This window comes from Lynx rufus, unplaced genomic scaffold (assembly GCF_022079265.1).
Source record: "Lynx rufus isolate CCGP_SWC_20201006 ecotype Redwood Valley unplaced genomic scaffold, mLynRuf1.p SCAF_13, whole genome shotgun sequence".
In the NCBI taxonomy this organism is placed as follows: Eukaryota; Metazoa; Chordata; class Mammalia; order Carnivora; family Felidae; genus Lynx; species Lynx rufus.
Window position 1 is genome coordinate 21,579,908 of NW_025814827.1, and position 26,602 is coordinate 21,606,509.

Genomic DNA, 26,602 nt, shown 5'->3' on the forward strand with positions numbered 1-26,602 from the left:
AATTCAAATTCAGACCCTTGTCACTTCAGTTCTCAATTATCTGGTTTGAAATTGTTCCTGTCCCGAGTCAGTGTACCTGGGCATAGTGTGAGCCTGCAGCTTCCTGACTGAACCTCAGGCACCACACAGGTATTCTGGCCTGCTTCCGGCTTCTATGTCATCTTTCCAGTATTATGCTAAAAATAGGGCCCAGATCTGATCTAATTATTCCCATACCTAGTTCTTATAAGTCCCTTTCATTGGGCATGGATCTTGTCATTGAAAGGACCTCCACTCACCTAGATAAACCAAACTTCATGAGAATTGACACTTCTGGAAGCAAGCCAATAGACCAGCCCCCTAACCATAGTTAGATGTGAATACCTGGGACAGAATAAAGAGGGTACTAGAATCCCTTCCAGGCTTGGTGATTTGCATCCCTTACCCAACTTGAGTGTCCCATAACCCTCATCAGACACTGTCAATTTAAATACTCCCACCTGTTAAGAAACTTTCACTACAACCTGTAGCAATAGTGGGAGTAAAACATGCTATCTCAGCTCCCTTCTCGCTGTATTATAAACCTCATGATGGCAGGGAGTTTTAGTAGAGTTATTCACTGTCATATTTCAGAATCTGCAACAATGCCTGACACATAATAGACACTCAAATCAGTGATTTATTGAATGGTTTTAATTTGATTCCTCACTGTTGGGGCCACACCCAGGAAACTGAGTCTGTGAAAACAAGCACAAAGCAGAACAGTACAGCATCAGGAACACTACTGTTGTGATACAGGGATACTAGAGTGTTACCCCTTCTTGTGTTATTAGGTTAGATCGAAATGTTCAGAAACTATGGTCCTTAAGGGCTTTTTAGACTGAGATTTCCAATCAGCCCCAATAGGTCTCTGTGGGCAAGATGGAAATGGTGATAGATGGGGGCACCTGCCATTGCTTTACCCACTGCTCACAGGGAGACCACAGAGGTGGTGCTGGCTGACCCACTGTCATCTCACATCAAACTTGAGAGCCCTTTCATGCTTTGGAAGAGATGACTGAACTTTTTACCATGTATCTCTTTAATTAAAACGGATGTGCCAGCATGTGATATTTTCCACATGGCAAAGCCATTTTCCTTTATGTAAAGGACACATATTTCATGCTTTCACATTAAAGGTGCCTAGGAAGGTTTTCAACACCCAAAAGTGGGAATTATTTGCTTCAGCATTTATGTTAGTTGCCGATGTAATGACTTAATGTGACAGCTTGTCAAGAGTGACATTTAATATGCCTGTTGTGCACAAGTCATATTTCATTTACTTTTTGAGATATGGGCCCCAGGGAAATGGGCTTTATGAATTCCATGGAGAGCTGATGAACTCTATTCATCCACCCAACACCTACACAGAAAAGTCTTTTACATAGGTTTTCTGAAACTAAAGAAATAAATGTATGTTTAAGTGGATGAGAAGATCAATAACTAATTTCACCATAAAGTGAAGGTGTGTTCCCTATCCAGGGCCGCAGAAGATGTAATAACATTCTTCTCATTTCTATCGCTTTCCTATTAACTTTTCATATGAATGAATATTTGTGGTTCAGACCAAATACAATATTTACAAAAAAGAAATAGTGTAGGAGTTTAATGATAAAAACGCTCAACCTTGCTTACTCCCTCAAAAGCCCAAGACTAGACACTTCAAGATTCAGCAAGCAATATGGTGCATTTTCATGTACCAGAGGATGTTTAATTTCATTTGTATCCAAACTACACTCAAATATTACGTGTCATCATAAATCTAATAGATAAGAATAAGATCCTTGAAAATCAGCCACATTTTTTTAATACTTTGGCACAAGAGAAAATGTTTTTATTTACTGTAGCACCCAAATATTCAAATGGACGTTTTTTGTTTTTTATTTTTGTTTTGTTTTGTTTTGTTTTTTCTGATATGCACTAGGCTGGGAAGAGTTTGGGATAGAGATCTAGTAAAGGTTGGTTTCTGGGTTTAAGACACAGTGACAAGAAGAAGAAACTGTGAAATATACATATAAATAATGGTGTTAAATGCCAAGTCTATAGAGATTTAAAACAAGTATTATCAGTGGCAAATTTTTTCTTCTATAGGAATGACAAAGTCCTTTACATTCTATAGGACTATGGGAGTGTCACTCCTATAGAATGTATTAGTTCACCTAAGGGAGGACACACAAATTGTCTCTAGTAAAAACCCAACAGACTGGCTGGGCAGGAAGGAGTTACCACAGCACAACATCCACTGCACGTTAGAATCGCCTAAAATTTTTTTTAAATCCCTTTAGACCCAAGCCACATCTGAAGCCAATTAAATCAGAATCACTGGGAGCTAGACCCAGGCATCTGCATGGTTTAAAGCTACCACAGGTGACTCTAATGAGCCAAATTCAAGAATTCTTGACCTAGATATTGGAGTCTACTTGTATTTTCTAACCAGTTGGTTCTTTCATTCAACAAGAATTTACAAAGTACATACCTCATGTCAGATAATGTACTAAGCAAAAGGGGTCAAAGTATTTAACAAGAGCAAAAAAAACAGGACACAATGCTACCCTCAAGAAAGCAGTCTAAAAGCAAAGGTTTATGCAAAATAATAAAGTTAATTGCTTATAAAAATAATAAAACCAGCAGCTTGCATTTATGTTTTACTATACTCTAAGCAGTGCCAAGTGTTAAAAATGTATCCACTCCTTTAATAATTTGTCTTATTACCTCACTATACAGATGAGAGAAATCGACTCAGAGAAGTTAGATAAAATGCCAGGTGTAACAATGCTAATTTACTGGTACAGATGGGACTCACCCCAAGCAACCTTCACTTTTGCTATACTACAGTATGGAGGTTGTGATTAAATGCTAGAAAGAGCTCAAAGGAGGAAGCTGAAAATTCAGCCACAAGGGGAGAAAGATGTTTGGGACAGCCTCAGAAGGGAGGCAAAATTTGAATCATATAAAAATGTAGCAGGATTTTTCTCAAGGGGAGAATTACAGGTAAAATGCATTAGGACGGAATAACATTTGTAAAGACAGAGAGGCGCATGCATATTTGATCAACAGAGGATAATCTGTATGATAGTGAAGTTGAGGTCTGGATGAAATTTGTTTAGGGCCAGACTTTCCCCGTGTTGCCAGTTATTTCTGGAATTTTGGAATCAACATTACAACTGAGTGGTTTGATCAGAATTGCCTTCCCCTGGACTATATCAATACATAGTAATAGACTCTGCACCTACCAGTTCCTCATTGTTTAGAGATGTCCTAATGACCATAGCCAGGGAGAGTCCAGATTTCCGGGCAGCCAGAGTCTAAAATAAACAGAATTTAGGAGTTATTGGCACATGAGGTGGATGCTAAGTACATATTGTTCAACAACATGTGAAAATGTAAGAATATAACCTATCACGGTTCATGTTTTAGTCAATAGGCACCTGCCATTTTCAGTAGTCAGCTAGTTCATCCAGAATGTGAAATCATGGAACATTAAAGCTGATACAATCCCCTTATATAATCAGACCCAACCCTTACATTTAACTGATGAGAAAACTGAGGTCCAGCAAGGCAGATTGATCAGCCCCAGGTTTCCATGTTAGCAAGAGACTTCTCTAACTTTGTTTTTCCTCAAGGTGATCATGATCACATTTCTTCATAAAACATGGCCACTGGCACAGAGCCAGATGATCTGTGTGACGGCCCCAAATCACAGGTGTTAGATGATCCTTGAGTTGTTCACAGTTCCCTGGAATATTCTTTCATATCTAAGCAGTATATTTTTCCTAAGTGTTCACTTTATCAGGTGAGAACCATTATACCCAGATTGGTTTTCTTAACTCAATCTTGGTAACATAAGTAATTTTAAATAAAAGTCAAGTCCCTTTTGTTTCCCTACCATAAAACAGAACCATTATATCTCCTACCTGAAATGTGTGTGATATAATACACTCAGCAGAACTGTAGAGAACTTTGGAAACCCGAAGTTTTAGATGGGAATGTTTAATATGTTATCTCATTAGGAACAAAGGGAAGTCACAATGGGATTTTGCACCTGGTCTTAAATCTATCTCCTTGGAGCTACAAAGCCATAAACTCAGATAAAAGCTTAGCAATCCTTAGTGAGGAAGTCACTATCCATCCATCACCACCCCTTCTGTGTAAACCTATAGAGAGATTACGTCCAAGGAATTAGCCAAGATGATCTTCCATTTCTGACAACTATTGTCTCTAAAATTATGTTTGCATTCTATTTCAGTCTGTATTCATACCTGTTGTGTATATAATTTTGTGTATCTTTCAGAATAGAACTAGATGTTAAATTCTTACAGAACCCAAATTTCTCAGTCTTCTGTCTCTTTTTATTTCCCCATCTTGCCCTCTTTTATCCCATGAGTAAGCGCAACGTACATTCAGAAATATAGAAAATATTAAATTGAAAATCACTTACCATGGCCTGAAGATCCCAAGTGTCAGAGGAAACAAAGTGTAAATAATTAGACATAAGAATGGTGAGAAAAGAGTATAATGATGTTAAATAAACTGAACACTTTAAAATAATATCCACACTACAATGGCAGAAATCTGGGCTACAGAGACACAGCATGCTGTTCAGTAGATCTTTCCAATCAAGATTTTATCTTTCCTAATTTCGAACACAAGTGATGGTTTTCAGATGAAGGTTTTCATAGTAAAATTAAAAATTACTGATATAAGAAATAGTATAAATTGCCGCTAAAAGGGAAATTTCTATTTCTGTGGGATAAAACATATTTTCATGTCATAAACTGTTAAGAATTTGCCTCCAGGAAACTGGAGACAATTTGGATGATAGAACAAAACACTTTGCTTTCTGGAAGTTAAGCTATTTGTTTTTAATAGTCTAATGTGGACCATTATCAATCCTTTGCATCTTTAGGTGGTCCTGTGCGTATTTTGTTATAGGAGAGCTTGAGTTATTCAGAGTTATGTTTAGGTTTAATGAGGTTTTAATGAGTTTAGAGTTGTAATTTTCTTCAGAGAGTGGAATCACTTATTAATGTGATTAAATTTGATCTTAATTAAATAAAGAATTGGTTAATAGTATCTGCTGCTTTATAAAGTAGTAGAATCCAGTGACATAAGGTGAGGAAGTCCAAAACAAGCCTCCAAGTGCCCATTAAACTTGTGGTCCTTTGCAACATTGCACCTATCAAAGCCCAGTTGCAGCAGCTCAGTTAGCATGCCCTGTGACTTCTATTTGCCCAATTGTTATGCCATTTTAAACTGGTTTGTAATTTTAACCAATAAAAAAAGGGGGCTAAGGGGTACATGGCTGTCTCTGTCAGTAGAACATACAACTCTTGATCTCAAGGCCAGGAGTTCAAGCCCCATGTTGGAGAAAAAGAAAGAAGGCTTAAAAAAAAAACGCTGTCAAAAGGTTAGAATTATTTCATTTATTTAATAGATTTTAAAGAAATGATAAATGCAACACTTGGTAGAATCCAACTTCTTATATGTATTATTCTATGAAATACAGATAGGCATGGCACTTAATGATAAAGAAAAAGGCAACACATACAACTGAAGAGAATGAAACAGGAGTTCCTTACCACATCTCGTACAATGGGCAAAGTTTTCTTCCTACGGAGATCTGGCATACTGTCAATACCATAAAGCCCTCGCCCAGCCCTGAAAGAGGAGAAAGAGGAATGATTTCAATGGGATAAGGACTTCCTTTAAGAAAAAGGCTGTAAAAAAGATTAAATGTATACCATGATTTTCAACTGGTTCACAAAATAGGAAAAATCCAAGCTTCTTAAGACCTCACCCAGTGAACTCACCAACCCTCACCCAGTGAAAAGGAGACTCTAGCTACCAAAGTGATCACTTGTATTCTTGGATAGTTCCATACATTGAAACTTTAGCCTGGCTTGGCTGACACCTTGGTTTTCTGTCAGCATCACAAGGAAGATAATAAAAATTGTTAGTTACATGTAACTTTGTATTTCTGGAGAGATAGAAGTAAACCATTTTTGCTGCAACTTTTGTCTGCAACGATATAAGAAATACCTGTATTTGTAAAAAAATATCATTCTTTTTTGATGTGTTTCATCTTCATAGATGAAACTCCAAACTGGTATCTCAAAGAGCCATAGTTGCATTTAGAGTATTTGTAATAACCCTTATATCAGAATTTTTCCTTTTTTGGAATCTACCGCACAGAAAAATACAACAAGAAATTAATTTGTTATCCAAGGATATTCACTGCACCATTTCTTTTTGTAATAGCAATACAAGCTAGGTAACCTAAATATTTATGGAATGAATTATATTATCTATCCAATGAGAACACAATAAAGTAAACGAGTTAAATACATATGTGTATAAATGAAAAAAAATCATGTTATGTGAAAAAAGTAAGTTTGCATTTTAGTAAGTTTAGTATGATACTGTATTACATGTGCTTATATATACACAGAAAAATACCTAGAAAGATATTCATTAAATTGATAGCGAGAGTTACTTCTGTGGAGTGATACTGGGTCAAAGAAAAAGCAAAGATTCTCACTGTTATAAATTTGGTAAGAGTCAATGCTCCATAATAAGCGTTACCATGTTTGCAATTAAAAATATTCTTGAAATATATTCTTTATTAAAATAACGGAATACATTGAATTGTTTTTTGTTGCATCTAAGCTAGTGATTTTATACAACCACAAATGTGCTCAAGTCACTGAGGAGAGCTTCCCTTATGCTCACCTGACCTATAAAACTCTTGCTAAACTCCAGCTTATTAGAATCACCTTTTTCACCAGGCACACACAATTCAAAGGCAAGGGTGTTAGCTATGCACCTCTGCCCCTGAACAGGCCACAAAAGCTGATAATAGATTATCAGCATCTCACAGCCCCATTTTCACTGACACAGAGATGGCCTCTTTGCTCTTAGCTTAATGAAGGGAAAATTTTGCCTTACTGGATTTTTTTTATAGTAGCCGTGGTCTTAACTCCAACACTTCTAGTTGTATCAATCACTAGCTTGATGATCTTGAATAATTCACTAAGTTATCACACAACTCGTTATGTGAAATAGTACTAAAAGAAAGTGTTAATAAAGATAGAACGTCAATAAATAGCAAGGTTATAACTTATATGTTTATTCAGTAATAAATGTGAATATTAATACCACTGCACATGAGGAAGAAGTCTGTCAATTCTGAGCAAATTATATTTAAGTTCATGAATTTCAACTAAAAGTTTTTGTTTAGATCATAGAATACAGGAAAAGGATAATAGGGCAGAGATCAACACACATGAATGAAAAGGAAAAGGAGAAGCAATAGGAGGGAAGATAGTACGTGTGGGGAAAATGACATTTGAGAGCCTGTTCAGCAATGACTGTATGAGAAAAGAGTTCATACAGTTTCCATCATTACCCAGAACAATGCCAGTTGATACTCTCTAGGCCAATGGCACAACGCCAGTCAAAAACCAAGATTAGGTTAACACACACACACACACACACACACACACACACACACACACACACACACACATCATTGGCAGCATGCTCTTATGGACTGCAAGAAACGGCAGTATCAAGCAAGGGAAAAGGGCAATTAAATCTTCTTTTTTTCCTTCTCAACACCTGTCTTCAGAAAGTGAACCAACTCCTCCATCAGTGTAACTTTTCACTTCCCTCCTATTCTCTTTCCATATTCTTCCCCTCTCACTGCTAGTTCATTCTTGATTCTGACACATCCCAAATAACACATTTATGGGAAAAGGGTATATAAGTGTGTTTCTAGAAGGATCTTTTGAGTTTTGTTTGCTCCAATCTAAGGCTTGGATTCCTAGTGGTTTCTATTTTCCACCTCCTGTGAAGAGAATTAATAGTGACATAAAGTATAATTAATAAATGTCTTGCCATCACACTACATGGCAATCACACTAACTAGCTGCGTCTGAATGTTTTGAAATGTTTTGACTGCTAAATAATGTGACTTAAATAACTATGTAAAGAAACACATTCAATTGTGACAATGCTTGAGAAAGTGATTTATAAACTACAAAGTGTAATATATACATGGGTTGTGTGGTTTTTTACACTAATGATTTCTTCATGTTTTCCTGCTCATAGAACTTAATTCAAATTCCCAAGAGCACCTAGAATTTTGAGCAAAGTTATCTACTCACAAGTTCAAGAATCAGTGTCACACACATATTTTCTTGGGTCTTAAATTTCACTCCTTTGCTTGTCTCATTATAACAGAGACAGCCAAGGACCCAGGCCAAACCTGAACATTATGGAATAATGAGCCCAAGTTACAGACATGAATCCAAAATTTCTATCTGCCTTGAGTTTAGTTTCATTAAATTCATATTTTGAAATTCGTAAAATTTGTAATTGCAATAGAAATTTTCTCTTAATCTTTACCGTTTTAAAAAAATGCTCAAAATCACGTTGTACTTCCTTAGAGTTTTACATTTTCATTATTACTGTAAGATGTTTGCATAAACATAAACTTTCAATGGATTATTCATCAAGTAATAATAAAACTTTTATTGTAAATCTGAGTATTAAAAAAAAGAAGAAAAAGAAGTTTCCCTAATGGCCTTACCTCAAGAGTGGATAAGTGTTTGGTAAATACTGTAAAGCTCTATAAAAATGTAAGATATTTTTTAAATATTTAATTTATTTATTTATTTTTGAGAGAAAGAGAGAGAGCAAGCAGGGGAGAGAGGAAGAGAGAGAGAATCTTAAGCAGGCTCCACACCCAGCCCAGAGCCCAACATGGGGCTCAATCTCAAGACCATGAGATCATGATGTGAGTTGAAATCAAGGAACAATTAAGCAAATGACCCACCCAGGCACCTTTGTAACATTTATTGAAAGTGTTCCTTATTGTTTTGGTGCAATTACAAATGGAATTGATTCCCTGATTTCTTTTTCTGCTGCATTATTGGTATATAGAAATGCAACAGATTTCTGCTCATTGATTTTATGTCCTGCGACTTTGCTGAGTTCATGTATTATCTCTTAACAATTTTTTGGTGGAGTCTTTTAGATTTTCTATGAAGTGTCATGTCATCTGCCAATAGTGAAAGTTTGACTTCTTCCTTGCTGATTTGGATGCCTTTTATTTCTTTTTGCTGTCTGATTGCTGACGCTAAGACTTCCAGTACTATGTTAAATAGTAATTGTTAGAGTGGAATTTCTTGTCTTTTCCTGACCATGAAGAAAAGGCTCCTGGTTTTTCCCCATTGAGGATGATGTTAGCTGTGGGTCTTTCATATATGGCCTTTATGATGTTGAGGTATGTTCCAGCTATCCCTACTTTGTTGAGGGTTTTTAATCAAGAATGGATGCTGTATTTTGTCAAAAGCCTTTTCTGCAAGATCATATGGTTCTTATCCTTTATTTTATTAATGTGGTCTCTCACATTGATTTGTGAATACTGAACCACACCTGCAGCCCAGGAATAAATCCCACTTGATCATGGTGAATAATTCTTTTAATGTACTACTGGATTTGATTTGCTAAAATCTTGTTGAGAATTTTTGCATCCATGTTCATCAAGGACATTGCCCTGTAATTCTGTTTTTTAAAAAAATCTTTTTAATGTTTATGTATTATTTTTGAGAGCAAGACAGAATGTGAGCAGGGAAGGGGAAGAGAGAGAATTCAAGGAATTCACAGAATTCAAAGCAGGCTCAAACTCACAAGTGGGGAGATTATGACCTGAGCCAAAGTTGGTCACTTAACCAACTGAGCTACCCAGGAGCCCAAGTTTAATTCTCCTTTTGAGTGGAGTCTTTGTCTGGTTTTGGAATCAAGGTAATGCTGGTTTTGTAAAATTAGTTTGGAAGTTTTCTTCTATTTCTGTATTTTGGAACAATTTGAGAATAGGTATTAACTCTTCTTTAAATGTCTAGTAGAATTCCCCTAGGAAGCCATCTGGCCCAGGACTCTGGTTTTTTGGTAGATTTTTGATTACTGATTCAATGTCTTTGCTGGTTATGGGTGTGTGTAAATTTTCCATTTTTCATTCTGTTTCAGTTTTGTTACTTTGTGAGTTTCTAGAAATTTGTCCATCTCTTCCAGATTGCCCCATTTGTTGGCATATAGGTTTTCTTGGTATTCTCTTGTAAGTGTTTGTATTTCTGTGGTGTTGGTCATGATCTCTCCTGTCTCATTCATGATTTTAACTATTTGGATCCTTTCTCTTTTCTTTTTGGTAAGTCTGGCTAGAGGTTTATCAATTTTGTTAATTCTGTGAAAAAGCCAATTCTTAGTTATATTGATCTGTTCTACTGTTTTTGTTGTTGTTGTGTCTGTATTATTTATTTTTACTCTAATCTCTATAATTTCCCTTCTTCTGAAGGCTTGCTCCTTTTCTAGCTCCTTTAGGTATAAGGTTAGGTTGTGTATTTGGGACCCTTCCTGCTTCTTGAGTTGGGCCTGAATTGCAATACACTTGCCTCTTAGGATCACGTTTGCTGCAACCCAAAGCTTTCAATTTTCATGTTTCCATTTTCATTTGCTTCCATATACTTTAAAATTTCTTCTTTAATTTCCTGGTTAACCCATTCATTCTTTGTTAGGATGTCCTTTAACCTCCACGTATTTGAGGGCTTTCCAAACTTTTCATTGTGGTTGACTTCAAGTTTCATACTGTTGTATTCTGAAAATATGCATGGTATGATCTTGATCTCTTTGTACTTGTTGAGGGCTGATTTCTGACCCAGTATGTGATCAGTTCTGGAGAATGCTCCATGTGCACTTGAGAAGAATGTGTATTCTGCTGCTTCAAGATGAAATATTCTGAATCTATCTGTTAAGTCCATATAGTCCAGTTTGTCATTAGAAGTCATTGTTTCCTTGTTGATTTCCTGGTTAAGAATAAACCTAACTAAAGAGGTAAAAGATCTATAGTTTGAAAATTATAGAATGCTTATGGAAGAAATTGAAGAGGACACAAAGAAATGGAAAAGCATTCCCTGCCTATGGATTAGAAGAACAAACATTGTTAAAATATCTATGCTACCCAAAGCAACCTACACATTTAATGCAATCCCTATCAAAATGCCACCAGCATTTTTCACAGAGCTAGAATAAACAGTCCTAAAGTTTTTTTGTAACCACAAAAGGCCCCAAAAAGCCAAAGCAATCTTGAAAAAGACAAAACTGGAGGCATCATGATTCCAGATTTCAAGCTGTATTACAAAGCTTTAGTCATCAAGACAGTATGATACTGGCATGAAAAGAGACACATAGAACAATCGAACAGAATGGAAAACCCAGAAATGGGCCCAGAACTATAGGGTTACCTCATCTTCAACAAATCAGGAAAGAATATCCAATGGAAAAAAGACAGTCTCTTCAACAAATGATGTTGGGAAAACTGGACGGTGACAAGCAGAATAAAACTGGACCACTTTCTAACACCATACACAAGAATAAATTCAAAATGGATGAAAGACCTAAATGTGAGACAGCAAACCATCAAAATCCTAGAGAACACAGGTAGCAACCTCTTTGACTTCAGAGCCACAACTTCTTACTAGACACATCACCAAAGGCAAGGGTAACAAAAGCAAACAAGAACTATTGGGACTTCATCAAGATAAAAACCTGCTGCACAGTGGAGGAAATAACCAACAACACTAAAAGGTGGCTTACAGAATGGGAGAAGATTTTTGCAAGTAACATATCTGATAAAGGGTTAGTATCCAAAATTTATAAAGAACTTATCAAACCCAACACCCCAAAACCAAATAATCCAGTGAAACAATGGCAGAAGACTTGAACAGACACTTTGCCAGAGAAGACATCCAGATGGCTTAGAGGCACATGAAAAGATGCTCAACGTCATTCATCATCAGGGAAATAGAAATCAAAACCACAATGAGATACCACCTCATACTTGTCAGAATGCCTAAAATTAACAATACAAGAAACAATAGGATTTGGCAAGGATGCAGGGCAGGAGTGGAGAACCCTCTTGCACTGTTGGAGAAAATGCACACTGGTGCAGCTAGCTACTCTGGAGACCACTATGGAAGTTCTTCAAGAAACTAAAAATAGAGGTTGGTGGTGGGGCGCCTCGGTGGCTTAGTAGGTTGAACGTCCGACTCCAGCTCAGGTCATGATTTCATGGTCTGTGAGTTTGAGCCCCGCGTTGGGCTGTGTGCTGACAGCTCAGAGCCTGGAGCCTGCTTCGGATTCTGTGTCTCCCTCTCTCTCTGACCCTCCCCTGTTCATGCTCTGTCTCTCTCTGTCTCAAAAATAAATAAAACATTTTTAAAAAAATTTAAAAAAAGAAACTAAAAATATAACAACCCTGCAATCCAGCAACTGCACTATCAGGTATTTTCCCAAAGGATACAAAAATACATATTCAAGGAGGTACAGGGCTCCAATGTTCATAGCAGCATTATCAACAACAGCCAAGCTATGGACAGTACCCAAATATCCATCAACTGATGAATGGATAAAGAATATGTAATGTATGTGGGTGTGTGTACATATGTATATATTCTTTATCCTACACATACATATATATATATATATTTATATATATACACACACATACATACACATATGCATACACACACACACACACACACACACACACACACACACACACACACTGGAATACTAGCCACCGAAAAGAATGGAATCTAGCCATTTGCCATGATGTGGATGGAACTACACTGTATTATGCTAAGCAAAATAGGTCAATCAGAGAAAGACAAATACCATTTGATTTCACTCATATGTGGAATTTAACAAACAAAATGAATGGACATATGGGAAGTGGCAGGAGGGACAGAAGAGAAGGAAACAAACCACAAGACACTTAAAGAACTATGGGTTGATGGAGGAAGGGGGGTGGGGAGATGGGCTAGATGGGTGATAAATACTAAGGAGGGCACTTGTTATGGTGACCACTGGGTATTTTATTTAAGTGAATGAATCACTGAATTTTACTCCTGAACCCAATATTGCACCATATGTTAAGTTTAAATTAAAAAAAAATAAAAAGTAAGTATGTTCCCAATAGAGAGATCTGGGAGAGATTAAAACTAAAAATGGTGAAGACTGGAATTATATGTAGATAAAGAAATCATTGACTTTCCAGGCAAGAAGTCAAGTTCAAGGATACCAGTTAAAATCTGTAAGAAACTACCTAGGCTCAATGATGAAGAGGTCAGGGAGAATCATCAAAACAGGCAACAGCAGACAAGAAACTCTGAAGGTGCTATCTGATTCTAGGGAAGCAGCAGTCTAATTTCAGTCCTTTTCGGTACAGCTGATTTGATTAAGCTATTGCTAACCATTGCCAGCAAACTAGCTTACAAGAGTTAATATTTATATTGTGTTTACCAGCAGCCAGGTATAATGCTAATACTTACAGCCAACCTTGACATATATTACCACATTTTATTCTCAAAAAATCCAATAAAGTATAGGTACAATTATTTCCATAATATTATAAATGAGGATATCAATGCACAGAATTGTTTAGAATTATTCCCAAAATCACTAAGTCATAGATAGCAGTGATTGGATTTGAACACAAGCTCAAGGGCTTATCATATTCCACTGTTCATATGATTGGATTATTGCATATTTACAACAATAATATGAACTGAGGCTTACAAATAACCCTACTTTACTTTTAATGAAACGAAAGTTAAGCAACTTATCCAGGCCTACAAGTCTATGGCAGAGCTTGTTTTCCACTGAAGGACTCTTACCTCAAACCCCATGTTCTTTATACACACACATTTTTCTTTTTTTTTTTTTTTTTCTTTTTTTGGAAGATGTAAGAAGTCTATCCCAATTGATCTAGAGTTCTTACTATTATTTGAAACACTTTAAGTGTATTCCAAGACAGTATTATCTTTAGATCAGAAATCCTGTATCAGTGTATAAAATAGTCCCAATCCTCCCCAAACAGCCCCTCTTCAGCCATTCAAGAGTTCTCTCCAGGAAAAAAGGAGGCTTTTAGACTATAGGCATTACAAATGGGATGAAAACATGAGACCTAAGGAAATATGTGGAAAGTCAATCATCACATAAAATTTACAAAATGGATAAAATTCCATAAATTATGGTGTCTTCTATATTTGATTCAATATTTGTTCTACACTACATAGTCATTATTTTTCATAATTTTACTTCTTAGTTCTTTGCATTACTATAAAAGGAATTTACTGGGGTGCGTTGGTGGCTCAGTTGGTTGAGAAACCATCTCTTGATTTTGGCTCAGGTCATGATCTCATGGTTCATTGGATGGAGCCTCATATCCGGTTTTGCACTGACAGTGTGGAGCCTGCTTGGGATTCTCTCTCTCCCTCTCTCTCTCTCTCTCTGCCCCTACTCCTCCTCAGTCTCTTACTTTCTTTCTCAAAAGAAATGAACATTAAAAAAATTTCTTAAATAAAGGGAATTTACAGAGTTTAATAAAATCTGAGGTATGAAATTATATTGCTGTCTGTGTTGACTCAGATTCAGTTAATCATCTTGTTACAGAACAAACCAATACACATTACCTAAAGGATATACATCCTGAAATTGTTAAAGACTCTGATATCTAAGATTAAAGATGTGAAAGCTTATTTTAAATTTTTTAACATTTATTTATTATTGAGAAATGGCGAGAGACAGCATGAGCATGGGAGGGACAGAGAGAGGGGGAGACACAGCATCCAAAACAAGCTCCAGGCTCTGAGCTGTCAGCACAGAGCCCGACACGGGGCTCAAACTCATGACTGCGAGATCATGACCTGAGCCAAAGTCAGACATTTAACCGAGTCACCCAGGCACCACTGAAAGCTGATTTTAATATATATTATTATCTTATCCCAGAATTGATCTGATAACATACTAAATGTATATAGATTGGAAAAAATCTCAGAGAAGGTACCAAGAGACTATCCTGTGGAAACTATCAAGCAGTTTTACCAAAGGTAGTACTTTCTGATTATGAGATAAAGGTGTGCTGTTTCCACAAGTGGGTGGTTGAGGATTAATTGGTAATATTCACGGGCTGGATAATTTCCATTAGAAATCATAAAATTAGTAGACTCTATTTATATGACAAGGAGTTGTTAAATTAATTGAAGACTATAAGCCTAAAAAAGAAAACAACAACAAAAAAACAGATCACAGTGCTTCTGTTTTTTTCTATGTTTCCAAGACAATTATTGGGCAGGGCTGTATAATTAATCTTTTTTAGCATTATGGAACACTAAGGCAATGTAAAAGATTAATAATGAATCATTCTAAATCCCTCTCCTATAATATAGCTGTATTCTCTTACAGACTTTTTTTTTTTTAATTTTTTTTTCAACGTTTATTTATTTTTTTCATTTTTGGGACAGAGAGAGACAGAGCATGAACGGGGGAGGGGCAGAGAGAGAGGGAGACACAGAATCGGAAACAGGCTCCAGGCTCCGAGCCATCAGCCCAGAGCCTGACGCAGGGCTCGAACTCACGGACTGTGAGATCGTGACCTGGCTGAAGTCGGACGCTTAACCGACTGCGCCACCCAGGCACCCCTCTTACAGACTTTTAAAAACAACTCTTTGTATTTAGTTACTTAATGGTAAACATACAATAATCATTTTCATTTGCTTAATATTTTATATTTTACATACATTTTAACACAATTTTCCAGATGATCATTATCAACTTTAATTATTCAACTGCTGCTTATTAGAATATGTTATTCAGGATATTTTCCCTTCCTCTTTTTTCACCTTTTTATTTTTATTATTGTCAACACTGAATGATATTTGTCTGTGTAATTGGATGATTCATTCTCCACATCCAATTAATCACCATTCCTAAAGATATTTTGATTCTATATTTCATCATAATTAACACACCACCTGTTATAAGATACAGCATTATATATTTCTACATTAGGGGAAAAATCAAATTAATCTCTGATATGCTTTCTTAGCAAGTAGAATTTAAATTGTGCGTTTATTAAAAGGCCTTCTTGCGGCACCTGGGTGGTCATGAACGCACAGTTTGTGGTTTCGAGCCGCTTTGGGCTCTGTGCTGACTGTTTGGAGCCTGGAATCTGCTTCAGATTCTGTGTCTCCCTCTCTCTGCCCCTCCCCTGCTCACGCCTCCCTCCCTCTCCCTCTCTCTTTCTTCTCCCAAAAGTAAATAAGCATTTTAAAAAATTTAAAATAACATTAAGGGCCCTCTTAAACCAACTTCATCAATGACACAGATTTGTCATGTATCATATTTTTCTATATCTGAAAAGAAAAATATAAACAAAGTGAATTGTTATTCCTTAAGTTTCTCATTCAGAGTCCAGCTTTTGAGAATTACTCTTCAACTCAAAATGATCAATGTCTTGGACTTTTTCCAAATTATTGTCTTTTAAGCTATCAAGAGCAATGGGGATGTGGCATTATATAAAATAGCGCTTCATTATTGTCTCTCTTGTTTCAAGAAGTGGGCACTGCAGACAGTGATGTTGGTGGGCTCTCAACCTCACCCAAAGCTTCAAATCATCATCCTATCCTTCCTTAAATCATCCCAATTTTTCTCAACTAAAACGTTAAGAAATTGCAAATGTCCAGCTCATACCGCTAGCAATAACAATAAAATTACAACACTTCCGCAGAGCACTTTTACTAGATATATAAATGTATAGACAGTAAAATTCTTATAATTGCTGCTTACTTACCAATGACTGCAAGACACCATTAGTTAAATGCATCTTGGTTTGTTATAATGTGTAAAAACAGATGTTGTAGGGGCGTCTGGGTGACTCAACTGAGTGCCCAACTGTTGATTTCAGCTCAGGTCATGATCTCACAGTTTGTGGGTTCAAGCCCCACGATGGGCTCTGTACTGACAGCACAGAGTCTGCATGAGTTTCTCTCTCTCACTCTGCCCCCTCTCAAAATAAATAAATAAACCAACAAACTTACACACGTATATAAAATAAAATCAAAAACATGTAGATTTGATAAAATATGGTATTTTTGGCATCTCCCTCCTGAACGCCCATACTGATAGTGTTCTACGCCAGGTCTTACTATTTTAGCTCATCTTTTCATTGTTTTTCTTTGTCTGTTTGTTATCCAGCCCATTTTTTACATTGCCAACAGTTTTTTTTTCTAGACTATTAATACAAAGATACAGTTTTCATATTCAATATCCCTTATTGGATACAAGATATAGAACAAATGTCTTTATATCCCAGTAAGGTATGATTGTCCCTCTGGTCTCATCTTCTTTGACTTTTCCCTCTACCTTCTTGTTCTGGCCATCCTGAACTCCTTTATAGATCCCCAGGGTCAACACACTATTTCCCCACTCATCTATTTTCACTCCAGTACTTCCTCTACTGGTACTGGCCTCCTTGCTGAGTGGCATAGGCTCACACTTATCTACCTCCCAAATGAAATTTGAACCTAACACTCATGGACTTTGAAGGTACCTACCTCCTCCCCATCTCAAACAACTGCACTTCTCTGTAACCTCAACATCAGAGATTCTCAGTGGGAGGGGCTGGGCAGTGAGTAGGAGAGGAGAGGGGAAAATCATGACTCCTGGCTTCAAAGATGGGCTTATCAGCAGTTGTGTGGGTTCAAAGGTAAATAAATATTTGTTGCTAATAGAGAACAGCCTACTTATTGGTTGAACTGGAGCAGAAAAACATTTTTTAAATTTTAATTCCAGTACAGTTAACATACAGTGTTATATATTAGTTTCAGATGTACAATATAGAATTTCAAGTTCCATCTATTATTCAGTGCCATCAAGATAAGGGTACTCTTAATCCCCTTCATCTATTTCACCCACCCACCCCCACCTCCCTTTTGGTAGCCACTAGTTTGTTCTCTATAGTTAGGAGTCTGTTTTTTTGTGGGTTTTTTTTTGTTTTGTTTTTCTTGTGGGGTTTTTTTGGCTTGTGTCTTTTCTCCCCCAACTTGCTTGCTTGATTTGCTTCTTAAATTCCACATATGAGTGAATTCATATGGTATTTGTCTTTCTCTGCCGGGCTTATTTGGCTTAGCATTATATTCTCTAGCTCCATCTATGTTGTTGCAAATGGCAAGATTTCATTCCTTTTTATGCTTGGATAATATCCCATTGTGGTGTGTGTATACACGTGTGTATATACATACACACACACACATATATGTATCTATCTCACATTTTCCTTATCCATTCATCTATCAGTGGATACTCTGGCTGCTTCCATAATTTAACTATCGTAAATAATGCTGCTATAAAGATAAGGGTCAAGCAGAAACACTTCTGAGAACAGTTGTTCTAAGTCTTCTGTCATAACCCCTGTATAACTACATTGTTTGGTTGTTTATACAGATGTACCCACTAGAATACATGTTTCAAAAAATGACAAATCTCACTTGTATCTACCTCTCTAGAGCCAACTCTGGCATGTAACAGGGAAAAATAAAAAGTAGAGGTTCAAGTGAACAGGTCTTGACAACAAAGAGATTAGATATTAAATTAACCATAGTCTCAGTTTTAAAAAGTAAGATTCTTATCTTTGAAATAACTCCTGGAAAGAGCAAGAGCAAAGCCTGAGGACCAGGGAGAAAGTCAATGACCTCACAATGAAGTGAGTTTGCAGGCAAGGTTTTTGTCACAGGAAGATAAGAGCCTCGTTACTAGACCAGTAATTATTTTTTAACTTATATGAATCTCAGTGATCTCATACAGAAAATGGAATAATTACCCTCCTTGTAGCAGTGTTGGGAGCATTGAGATGATATATATGAGTAGATTATACATTACTGGTAGTAATTAATTTATTATAGACTTCTGTAGGCAGGAATGTTATTGAAGTAGATCAAATAGGTGCCGCCTCACTGCTGCCCTAGGGCTATTAATATTCCTCCAAACTAAAGCATAGATTAGTACCACTGTTCCTGGCAGACAGGAAGTTGTAGGTAGCTCTCTACTTGAAGAATGAAAGAAAAAGAAGGGCAGAAAGCCCAAGTAGTGGGTATAGTCTATGCTGTACTCTGAGCTCTATTAACTTTCTCTTCTGACTCAGTTTTGGTCTAGACCTTTTTCCTCTGCTTCTCCCATTTTTAACACCCCAGCTTTGACAATGATACATGTTGAGTGAGATTATTCCTTATCTCACACTTATCTACAATCCTGGTCCCAGCTATTTAACTTCCTGTCAGACAAGGGTCTCAGAGATAGCCCAACCAAGTTCATTTTTTTTCCTCTTAACTCTAATCTCTGAAAAACACTGCTTTTATCTTCTCAATTTTCCAAGCCTTGTCTCAAAATGGAAATAAAATTCAAAGCATTAAGCTCCTCCTCAGTACTAATCATTCCAGACTCCTCCATCGCCTCTTCTTTACCTCCTGGATTCTCTTAACTGTGGCCATAAAGTACAATGTTTGTCGTTATTGGAAATCACTTACAGTCCTCTAAACTACCACTGATGGACTCTTTGGAAGGATCTATGTTAGACACCAACATGCTCTCTCTCAGTAAGACCACTGTAGCCATATTTCCTCTTACCTTGAGTGATCACTAATTCTTTGGTTGAGCAAGAGATGAAATAATTGGCTTGAGTTTAGAGGGCATGGTTGTACAACAAAGATATAAAATTATGTACACTTGCACAATGCTGCTAACATCTGAAGAGGAAAATGAGACTTAAATAGGGAATAGAATATTCCTATCTTCCATCTCTTGCTTATTCTGGCATGTATTAATAATATTAATGTATTAATACATTAATAATAAGAACGTGTTAATAATAGTGAACTGGCATCTTGACTTGCCGACCATTTTTAAATACGTTCTCCGGCTTGCTTTGTCTCTTTTGCTCTTTCTCTAGTTCATCCAGTAAATTTGTATCCGCAGTAATTCCACTGAAGCAGGCAAGAAGCACGTTTGTTCTGCTGAGTGCCTGGATCACTCCAGGCAGTAGGTATCAACAAATAGTTCTTAAATGTTCTCGTTATTTCCACAAACCTGTCAGCACTTTTAAGCCAAGACATCCATTTTAGAAACAATTATTCTGCCTGCAAATTTCCTTTTGCATGTCTCTTTTTTGATTTCACTGTTTTTTATACTATCACTATTTGGCGAATCGCAGAGGTTTACCATCCTAAATAACAGCTAATCCAGATTGTAAAACTCAAGCAGGCTAAGAAATGACCTCCTCCCCCATTCTTGTATTTTAGGGATGTGGAAAGTAAGCTGCAAAGAATGTAAACGCTTGTACAAGATACCCAGATGACCGGCAGCAAGCTGGAAATACTTGGGAGATCCAGACAATTACTGCAGCCCTCCCTTCTTCTATGCTTCTAATATCCAAAAGACACCAAGCTTTGTCTGTTTTCTTTCTGGTCTCTGTCTTGTTCTCTCTTTTATCGCTCACATTGTCTTCTCTTTTGCATCTTCCTTTATATATGGATCATCACAATCTTGCTGTATATCTTATCATTAGGCCAAGAATTCTTCTCACTAACTCTGTAATTACCGATTTCCCCATCTCCATTTTCTCCCATCTTCCGTTCACCTTGAACAAAACAGCTGCTTCCACCTTCCTGTAGTGCATGGCCATGGGTCTAACATGATGAAAGCCATGTTGTAAGACCAGTTTGGCAGTGTTGTTCAAGATGTATTTATTAGAGGAGGGATAAAGGGGACAGAGAGGTGGTCTAAAAAGATTGTTGAAGTAATCCTCGGTTCTTTAATGGATTCCTTAATGAGGGTCTTGACAGAGGTGGCTTCACTACTTTCTTTTTCAACCCCTTCATTCCACTTTATGAACTCTGGTAGAATTCCCAATTGAAACTGCTATAATATTTTAAAGAGCAAATGGCCTCCTTGTGAAGGAGAGCCTTTGTATTCCACTAAATTACTTTCTCCTTTCCTAGGCATTTGACCTCTTAATGCTCCATAATGCTCTTTAACACTTTAGGCAGGCTCTTTCTTTCCAGCCCTTGTTCCTTTGACACACGGTTTTAGAAGTGCTGACTACCTCATTTTTTATCATTACTTTTTTTTTTTTAAGCTAATGCCATTTTTAAGTTTTTAAAGAGATAAAGGGGATGTGAAAGATTTACTATCCTGGTGCTACATTTTGTGTTTCCAGTGACTAAAAATATTTTTTTTTTTCATAGCAAGAACAATGAAATGGTCGTAGGTTTTATTACAATGAGTTGCAGAAGTTAAAACGTAAAATGCTGCTGCTAAAACATTTCCCTTAAAGTTTTCTCATTGTTAGGCTTGAGGGACCAATTTCTGGTATTGGGGACTGACTTCTAACAACTCAATTACAACATGTACCTTCTAGGGCTCATTTCCTTAACAGATTGATTATCGAGTGGACAATATAGCATTTTTAGGGCTTTTAATTCCCTATAACAGAAACATTTCTTCTCCTTCTGAAACATTGACTGAAGCTAAATTAACCTCAGACATTATGACAGGCTACAACACAGAAAATAAAAAATTCAGCCTGAAATGTTCTTACAGTTAAGCACCCATTATTGTTTGAAAACATTTCCATTTAATTAAAATTCATCCTACAAAGGGTCTAATTTAGAGTGTAAGTTTTTACATTCCTAAACCATGCTTCTGTGGCTCAAAGCCGTAGTAAATATGACATTGTGTGTATTCCCGTTGAAGCTAATTTTCTTAGCCATCTCTCTCTGAAAAATCTCAGCATCGATTTATACATAGTTTCTAAACCACAGTCATTCATAAGCTAATGAGACACAGCTTCTTAATATGCTTTACTTAAATGCCATTAAATAGAATCAAATATCCAATAGCAAAGTAACTATATTTATCAAAGCTGATATCTTAGAAATCTAAGATTTCTTTTAATTATAATTTTCTTTATACATATGCCTCAAATTTAATAGCCTGAAATTTTTTGCAATCCCTCTCCTGTCACTAATGAAAATTAGTAGTCCCTGATGGCAGAGACTAATGTCATTAGGTGGTTGCCTGACTTTCATAGCCCAGGTCCCTCTTATTACAGACAATATTTTCTGTATTCTTTTTTTACAGTTTCCCTGTACCATACAAATAGAAGCACAAACATGACTCAAACTTTAGCTCAATAAAGACACATTCAGCCCAGTGGTCTAGCTTTGACAGGTGGTACCAAGAAAGGTTTTGAAACCCTGTTCACCTCAAAGGATAAAAAAAATAAAGCAGAGAAGAAAATCCATGTTATACACATCGAAGTAACCCAGTCACAGACAAAGCAAAGGAGTCAGGCCCTGGTTGTACGTTATCCCATGGTTGTCTTACTTTAAGAAATTTATGGAATTCTTAAAATAGAATTAAAGTCTAATTTCAGAAAAACAATAAATATAAGGTACTATTTTGGATGAATTGCCAACAAGGAGGGTAGGTGTTAAAGGAATTCCAACTGAATCACACATGCTAGGATATAATAATATTATACTATCAATTATACTTTTAAGGAAATGTTTCTCTGACCACTAATTCACAGTCCATTACTTCTCTCCCTCAGCAGCTCTATCTGTGCTCTCTCTGCATTATATGACCTCAAGTCCTATGGGTGACAGACTTCTGGTACCATTGGACTAGAGAGCATTTTCACATCTCTGAAAGTTTTAAGCATAACTACCAGTTATTCTTGGCAGGTTGAGAAGTGGCTTCCCTTATCTGTCCATCTGCTGCAAAATCACTTCTCTGCAACCCATGAAGGTACTCAGAGGAGTGATGGCTGAGGGTTGTGCAAGTGATCACAAACTCAAAAGTTTTAACAAAACTCAACTGCATGATCTTCAGAAACTTCATTGAGTAGCCTAGGACCAATATGACTATGCTACCTTCATATTCAATTTATTCTATTTATAACACACATTAAGCACTGTGTTATCATTCTTTGCCCATATCTGACTTTCTCCTTAATTATAGAATCCTCAAATTAGGAAACATATACAATTTATTTTTGATATCTGGTATTTAGTATAGGAACTTGACACTTATTAGTATCAGTAAATGTATTACTTAGTAAATAAAAGGAAAATTAATGATTGGAAGAATTCCTTTCAGTTCTTTTTTTAGGTACTCCTTTCAAAGGAAAATAAACACACATTTAGAATCTCAAGTAATTATAGAAATTTTAAAACTGTTCTAGATTTTTCATCCACCTTGGAATTTGGAACAAAGTTCATTATTGTAACTGGTATGCTTCTCTGAAAACTGAAGAACAAATCAATTCATCACTTATCTAACTGATAATGTTGTTCTTACTATTCTTAACATAGGAATATTTTGCCTACTCAATGCAATCAGGGGTTAAATAGAGACTAAGTATTGTTTGTTCCCAATGAACATGCCTCACAATTACAGGTGTAGTTACTGGAGCTGAAACGGAGCTTTAAAAACACTCCCAACCAAAAAGTAATTATAGTTATTTTAACAAAGACAAATCCATCTATATTTAGCTTAATGTGTAATCAACTCTGCAAGCAGATTGTCAAAACTAGTTTTCTAGAAATACATTTTAAACCCAGTATTTAAAACAAACAAACAAAGATCTAATTAGGATGGAAAGGAGAAGAAAGGAACCAAACTATGCAGATTTGGGGGATTTGGCTGTGCAGACTTGAGAAGCGGGAAGAGGAAAAACTGCTGGATTCCTATGAGGAGCGCCTTATGTGTATAATTAGTAGTCTCTCAACTCATGGTGATATTGGAGCTGGCTTTCAATGACAGCATATGATTCTCTGGATTTGGGAAAGAATCATCTGCCTGGTGGTATATAAGCAGAGTTACTTGAAAATGGGCGTGTTTCTGATAAGATCATTAATGCAGCAACGATACAAATTTCTACCTGGATTTTTCTTTTGGGTGCATGCCTGCCTGGCATCTGTCCATCATGTGGATCTCTCCTCTACGGTCTGGCACAATGACAACTTAGCTAGTAACCTTAGGGTGATGATTTCACCATGGGAGATGAGGTAAAGAGAATACATGTCAACTTTGTTCATAAAATGCAAACAATATAACAGAACAAAGATAGCAACTTTCTACCAGTTAGCAAGTGCTAGCCACAATATACATTAGTTCCTGTTATCATAAGTTGGTCATTTAGTCTCCCTATGCAAGCTAAAGCATTTGAGCCAATGACAATTAGGACCCCATATAAAATAAACAGGTTGTACAAGTAAGCCAATGAGAAGTAATCAAGTGGCTCTTAACTTGTATCCTGGGGGTAATATATGAGGGAAGAGCAGAATTTTGCCACTGATAAGAGTGTTGCAGGAGATGGGAGCTAAGGCTGCATCCTGACCTGAGTCCTGCTTGCTTACAGGTGAGGCAACTGTCACACAAATTCATTCCCTTTTATTTTCTCTAATAAAAGCAACTAGATATGACTCTAGTAAAAGACTAGATATGTGAAATATGGTATATCCCAAGAAGTCCCACCAGCTTGCACTTATTACCCTATGTAATGTGACAGAGAACACTAAGACAAAAAGGGGGAATTGGGGAAATGGGCATTTGTTACTATTACTTCCGTTTTGTCCAATGCAAGCAATGGTGTACTTAAGCTCGCCTCATGATTCTGGAGAACAGATTGTGCACATCTTTCCTGAATTGCACATTTAGAGTTGTCACATTGATAGCTTGAAATTGGCCTTAATAGGACAATGTAGACCAGGAAAATAGATAAACACTACAAATTAGTTTGGGGGCTTTGTTTTTATTGCTATTGTTAATGGAAAGCCAGTTGTAAAACATTTACCAGCATATCACTAATCGCAACTCTTGTTAATATTCCCAATAAGAAACTCCTCTAATTTGTTACTTGAGTAACTGAACTCCTTTGTTCCCCTTCATCTCTATTTTTGGTTGATGTGGACCCTTAGTATCTTTCTATATCATCTTTGTACAAATGATTGAGTTTGTAATCAATGTCTTCCTCAGGGACTCAATTGAACAGGAAGTCAGTAGAGAATACACATAAAGAGTCATGTAATTTATAGCAGTGATTTCATGATTCTCTGGTCAAATTAATTCACCTTAGCATTACTGACCTCCTAGTATATATCTAGAGTACTAACTGCCATGTAGCGCTGAGAGACAATTTTTCATGGGTCTTTCGCTTTTCTGTACAACTTGTGAATGGAGGCATGAACCTTTATTGTAGACTAACTTCTCACAGATATACATAAAGTCCACATGGAGATAGTGTCCTACTCTGGAGTAAAGGACAGATCCATGCCCTTGCCAGTAAAGTAAATGTACTGTCTCCTTTTGAGGTAACATTTGATTTGGTTTGCTTTTAAAAGACTGAGGTGTCCTAAGCCCAGAAACTGATGCAAATCTACTGTGTACCTTGCATCTATCTAGGTCTGCCTCCACATTGCCCCCCTGGGCCTAATGGACAATAGAAACAGATGCAGACGTGAAGTTCATACTACTTGCTGTGTCTTATGTAATAACGCCCTGTCTCTGACCAGGCGATCTCATGTCTTCTGCCAGCATCCATGAAAATGTGATAGACTACCTAGGGTAAAATATTACACACTTCAAAGTTTCTGACATGGAGGATATACATTAAGTTTATTTGTGGCCTTAAAGGGACATAAAAACTTGAAATATGTGATGATGTATGAATACATGTAATTATAAAGCACTGAATTGCATATAACCTAAATATATAAAGCTATATCAAGTAGTTTAAAAAGAAAAGATTTGTACTACAAATGTTTGAATTTCTCATCATGAAGAAATTTATGGTATAGCATTGCATTTCACTCTACAAAATAACTATTTTATGCCACAACCCTTATTCATGATGATTGCTAAATAAGAGCATTAATCATCTAATGACAAAACAACTAATTTAAAGAACCAAGATAAATATATAAATAAATATACATAGATACTGAAGAAATAAAATGAGCTTAAACTAATAAGAATTTCCATTTTTGAAAAATGACTAGACTGCCTCAAAGAAAAATAGTAAGCAAAAATAATAATAAGTGTAAAAAATAATAACTTGGCCAAATGTAGAAAAACTTTGATCATAATTCACACCTTAATACCTAAAGTATTTGAAATATAAGTTCCCTAAAAACTAAAAAAAAAAAAAAAAAAAAGAACCAAGATAGAAATGACTTTCAACAAAATCACTGATTAGAAAAATTAACACTTATTTTGCCAGACCAAAAAAAAATAGTTTTTTTCCTAATAAAATAAATTATATTAAATGTTTCATCAATTTATTGAATATCAACTATATGTCATAGTACACCAGACTCCTCTAATATGTTCTTTATCATATTCACAATAACTTTTCAAGTAGAAATTATTATTTTTGTTTCATAGAAAAGGAAATTGTGGTTCAGAGAAGTTAAATAATTTGTTCAAAATTAATATAGTTACTAAGCAGCAGGAAATTGATTCAAATGTTAATCAAGTAGTTAGGAAATACAATGTCTTATATATACTTTTAATAGAATAAACATATCAATTAACACGTGCTAGACTCTCTACTCTCTTCTCTCGTCTCTCTTCTCTTTCTCTGTAGCATTTAGGATAATTACTAATTGGAGCTCCCAGTTACAACTTG

General features: G+C 36.2%; 1 protein-coding gene across 2 annotated transcripts in view; it reads right to left on the bottom strand.

Moving 5' to 3' along the window:
- The window catches only part of UNC13C (unc-13 homolog C), a 585,929-nt gene that overhangs the window by 372,022 nt on the left and 187,305 nt on the right, over positions 1-26,602 (bottom strand). Inside the window, exons 4-6 of one of the 2 annotated variants that reach the window (XM_047074451.1) lie at positions 5,598-5,676; positions 4,457-4,462; positions 3,252-3,323 (exon numbers count right to left, since the gene is read on the bottom strand). In XM_047074451.1, coding sequence (XP_046930407.1) covers positions 3,252-3,323; positions 4,457-4,462; positions 5,598-5,676 — 157 coding nt within the window. The remainder of the gene's footprint in view (positions 1-3,251; positions 3,324-4,456; positions 4,463-5,597; positions 5,677-26,602) is intronic. The other variant, XM_047074449.1, reaches the window with a different exon arrangement.